We start from the raw sequence: 4,566 nt of genomic DNA, 5'->3' as shown, positions 1-4,566 counted from the left end.
TATATTTTTCTCCAACGTGCGGGCTTACCAACCAACCAGTGCGAGGGCGCGTGTGTTTTGGATTGGTCCCCTTGCTGGCACCAACCACGAGTGCGTTGCAGCGCAGTGCTCCCGGCCGGTCCAGGGGAAGGGATGGGGATGGCACCGATGCAGCTGCAGCGTGGCCGGGGACGAGGTGCAGCCTCCCCCGGTCGCCACGGGACCAACAGGTGACAAAGCCTTTGTTCTAGTAATATAGGTAGGTCCCATGATAACTTTATTTTTCGTTTTTTCGTGTCTGATCATTCGTTTTATTTAAAAAATTTATGCAAAAAATAAAAAAAATTAGTCACATATAAAATATTATTTATGTTTTATCATCGAGTAAGAATAAAACTATTAATCGCAAAAAAAATTCAAATAAGACGAAGAGTCAAAATAATATATCAAAAAACTGAAAAATAATCTTATTTTAGGACGGATGTAGTATTGTTGTAGTAATATTGAGTACTTTTTGGACATATTTTTTAAACGGTTAAACGGCTTTTTCTTAAAAAATCTCTATAGAAAGATATCATCTTGTTTTTATATTAATTAATTTTATTATTTATATTATTAAATAGCTACAGATAAAAATAAATAATATTTCATCTTTTAAGGGGGAAAAACACCCAGCCAATGAGCCAAACGGAACACCCATGCGCGTGATAGAGATGAGATCGGGCCACGAAACCGGCCCCCGGGGCCGCGTCCGCGGCGTGGGGTGGGGTGTGGGCGCGCGGTGACACGGCGGACTGGGGCCCGAATGAATGCAGACGATGACGCAGCGCGTGATGGCGCCGCGGGGCGGGGGAGGCGTTTGGTCGCGGATCGCTGGGTAGCGACCGCTCCGCTAGCTGCTTTCTCCTGTCCGTTTTAGCGCGCAACAACCGGAGGAGGGCACGCGCACGGGCCCGAGTCACGCCTTCCCCGAAGGGCACTTCCCCGTGACGTGGACTTGCCAAGGACAGTAGTGAGGGGCTGGCGAGTATGGTCGACAACTCATCTAAATTTTATTATATATATATCGCTATTTGAATGAGTATTTAAAAATATATTTTTTATTTGTATCCGTTATCACTCTAACCAAATATCTATATTAGATAATTAATACATATTTTATTAATATCTTATAACAATCTTCTCTTATATTGTTATCGATTTCTTCTCTTGGTGAGATAGAAAGGGAGAAGAGATATTTTGTGAATTATGAGATAGAGTATCTGCTACATTAATATTTTTTTCCTCATATATACTTTATTTTTACGATTTATTTTTAAAATTGACGATGGAATAGATTATCTATTTAGAATGCTCTGCCACCCCAAGCATTACCACACCGCTACAGTACTTCTGCTTAGGTCATGCACAGTGCGCCGACGTGGTGAGTAGCCACAGCCCACCACGTCGGCGCACACATGAAAGATGGCCATACATGTCTCCTCATAGAGCAGCGCGCAGTTTGCAGAAGGCATCGGAGACTTGTCAGACGAGCGTCAGAAGGTGGGACGGAGAAAAGAGGCCGCCAAGGTCGGTTCGTCGCCCGTGTTGCGGCTGTTGCCCGTCGAGGTCGTCGGTCGCCACCCGGACCGTGTCCATTGCCGCCGAGGTCACGGCCGTCGCCCATCGCCCGCCGCTAGCGCCGCCGTGGTCGCCCGGAGCTCGGTGGCCTAGATCCGCCGTCCGGGCCACGTCCGTCGTCGCCGAGGTCACGGCCGTCATCCGCCACCCAGGCCGTGGCCAGATCCGCCGCCGAGGTTGCTCCGAGCTCGGCGGCCCAGATCCGCCGCGCTGCCGCCGAGCTCCGCCACGGGCCGCCGAGGGGATGTGCCGCCGCTCCGAGGGGAGGCGCTGCTGTGCCGGCGTGCCGCCGTGCCGGTCGCCGGAGACAGCCTGGAGAGATCCGCCCCCATCGGGTCCACCGGCCGCCGCCGAGCTCCGTCCGCCGCGGCCGGAATCGATCCGCCGCCCACGCGCTTTGTCTGCCGCATCCCCGCGCCAGAGAGAGAGATAGAAGAGGGGACGGAGAGAGAGTGCGACGGAGAGAGGGGAGTGCACAACAACAGTGAAATAAAAAAGTTTCGGTCCCACCTGAAACCTTGTGCTGCACTGTGGGAATAGTTCTTTTTGAGTGGCTTAGTCCTATGTGAAAGACAGGGCTCCTCCTTACTATGCCTTAACGAAGAAATCCAGCATGTTTCAGTGGTTCACCTGGTATAAAGAGACATACCCGCGTTCAACAGGCCAAAGGTGTCGTCCGGTGATCCTATTTTAACTTAACGCGTTTAACTTGATGTACGGTTAGACAACCGAAGAATCGAGAATCGTACGCTTTGTCAGCTGACTGGCTGCTGGCTGATAGTACTAGTTTAACTGACTGGCTGCTGGCCAGCAATTTACACCGCGCTTAAGAACATAAAGCTATTATTAGGAGTCTTGTTGACTGATAGTACTAGTATTACATATGTCCCATAGCATATATATATCTATAAAATTCAAATTTATCATATAAAATATATTTGTGGAGTACTATTTGTCCTAACCTCATATTCAAATACCATGCCCATTTTGTCCTACTTATATCTCAGAGTATCTCCAATAAACTGGCTATTTGCATATACAAGCTAAAATTTGAAAAGTTTGGTGAAAAAAATATCTTCCAACAGACTTGTCATCTAGATGACCAAACCAAACTGTTCTCCACTTGCCAAACTTGCCAGGCAAACCAAAGGCTGCACTGGTACCCTACCCATCCCAAGCCGAAGAGGAGAGCAAGTCGTCACCGAGACGGGCTATCACAGCGCCGCCTCCCCGGTCGCCACCTGCCTCAGCCAAGAGAAAGAAAAGGAAAAATAAAGAGAAAGAAAGAGAAAAAGACAGAGGGAGGGAGAGAGAGGAAGAGGGAAAGAGAAGAGAGTGACACGTGGGGGAGGCTTTGGAATAAACTATAAATTTGAGTTGATAAATAAAATGAAGAGTGACCAAATAGCCAAATTACGGTGTATGTGTTTGTCCGATATGTTTTACACCTATGTTTATGCATATGTTTATAAGTCGAATGTGATTACTTATATTTTCTAGGTTGATTTTAGGTTTTTCTTTATTTTAGTTTATTTTCTACGTTTGGTTTTAAATAGTTAAAAATATGCATATGAAAATTTTATTCATAAATTTGTTTGCATATATATAATTTGGCTTTTTACGCTATAGTCCCCTTAATTACCCAAGCTTCTCTGAACTTAACGATTTATTGGCAAAGGGTGACAGTATTGGTCAAAGACGACGACGTGGACGTGGACGTGGACATACTGCTCGATGCGGGCAGTAAATAATATGGAGGCGGAGTAGCTAGAGAGCTGTGCGTCCGGCCGTTCGCTGGTTGCTCCGCCCCTATAAAATCCACCCGCGCGGCACCGTCGAACACTCCATCTATCCGCTTCGATCTCTTCCTCTCTCTCGACTTCGTGTCAATCGGTTTGCTCGGCTCGGCTCGCTTCCTCGACTTCGTGCCAAGAACCGCAGGAGCGGGAGGCCGATCGGAGCCTAAGCGGGGCTCGCGCCAGGAGCTGGCTAACCACAAGCAGGGAGCGGCGGCGGCGCGCGAGGCGTCGGCGTCGTCGGCGGAGCTGGCAGAGCTGGACGGTGCCAGGGAGCCAGACGAGCGGGACGCCAACTTCCTGGTGCTGAGGCTGTACGAGGCGCTCAACTTCGGGGACGCGCGCAGGGCGCAGGAGCTGCTCGCGCCGGACCTCGAGTGGTGGTTCCATGGGCCGCCGGCGCACCAGCACATGATGCGCCTCCTCACCGGCGCCGACCGCGGCAAGGCAAGGTTCCTCTTCGTCCCGCGCTCCGTCGAAGCCTTTGGCTCCACCGTCATCGCCGAGGGCACCGACGACTCCCGCCAGCTCTACTGGGTGCACGCCTGGACCGTCGGCCCCGATGGGGTAATCACCCAGCTCAGGGAGTACTTCAACACCGACCTCACCGTCACCCGTCTCTCCGCCTCCGCCGCCAAGAACACCGCCATTTCCTCCTCCGCCGCCCCGGCGCCGGCGAAGCCCAAGTGCCTGTGGCAGAGCCGCCGCGCCGACAGCGCGCACAAGTCGCTGCCGGGCCTCGTCCTCGCCATCTAAGACCAAATCCCAGAACGCATCAAGAACTCACGCGCAAGCTTCCCTAAAATTAATCACATAAAAAAACACTTATCATAGTGATTAGCTAAATAAATAAACCGGAAGCGCACGCACTGAGTGAAGTTCGCTAGCTAGTTTATTGCTTTTATGGGCTGAGTTGCATCGGGTTTGCGCGATTAATCCCACTACCTCCTCCGCCGCACTAGCCAGTTAAGTAGTGTTGCTTACTTGCTTTGCCTGCTTGTCTAAAATCTGAATCAGCAGTGTGACCAGTAGCAGCAGTTAGCTTTGGTCCAAGTCATTATGGGATATGGTGTGTACTACCTCTTCCACGGTAAAGCTAAACCGTGGCTGAATATGAATTATTGTCTGTTGTGGTTTCATAAAAAGCAGCTTGTGTTGTTGGACTCTCAAA

The 4,566-nt window shown here is 50.2% G+C and overlaps 1 protein-coding gene across 1 annotated transcript; it reads left to right on the top strand.

The window, feature by feature from the left end:
- Positions 1–3,431: 3,431 nt before the first annotated feature.
- Positions 3,432–4,566, top strand: LOC102719942 (senescence associated gene 20). Its single transcript, XM_015834243.2, has one exon. It carries the CDS (start codon positions 3,807–3,809, stop codon positions 4,149–4,151), a length of 345 nt encoding a protein of 114 aa, XP_015689729.1. The 5' UTR covers positions 3,432–3,806; the 3' UTR covers positions 4,152–4,566.

Source organism: Oryza brachyantha, chromosome 3 (assembly GCF_000231095.2).
Source record: "Oryza brachyantha chromosome 3, ObraRS2, whole genome shotgun sequence".
NCBI lineage: Eukaryota > Viridiplantae > Streptophyta > Magnoliopsida > Poales > Poaceae > Oryza > Oryza brachyantha.
This window is presented reverse-complemented; position numbering and strand designations above follow the sequence as displayed.

Excerpts from the sequence above, each read along its gene's own strand:
- LOC102719942 (XM_015834243.2), top strand. The coding sequence starts at position 3,807 with ATGATGCGCCTCCTCACCGGCGCCGACCGCGGCAAGGCAAGGTTCCTC.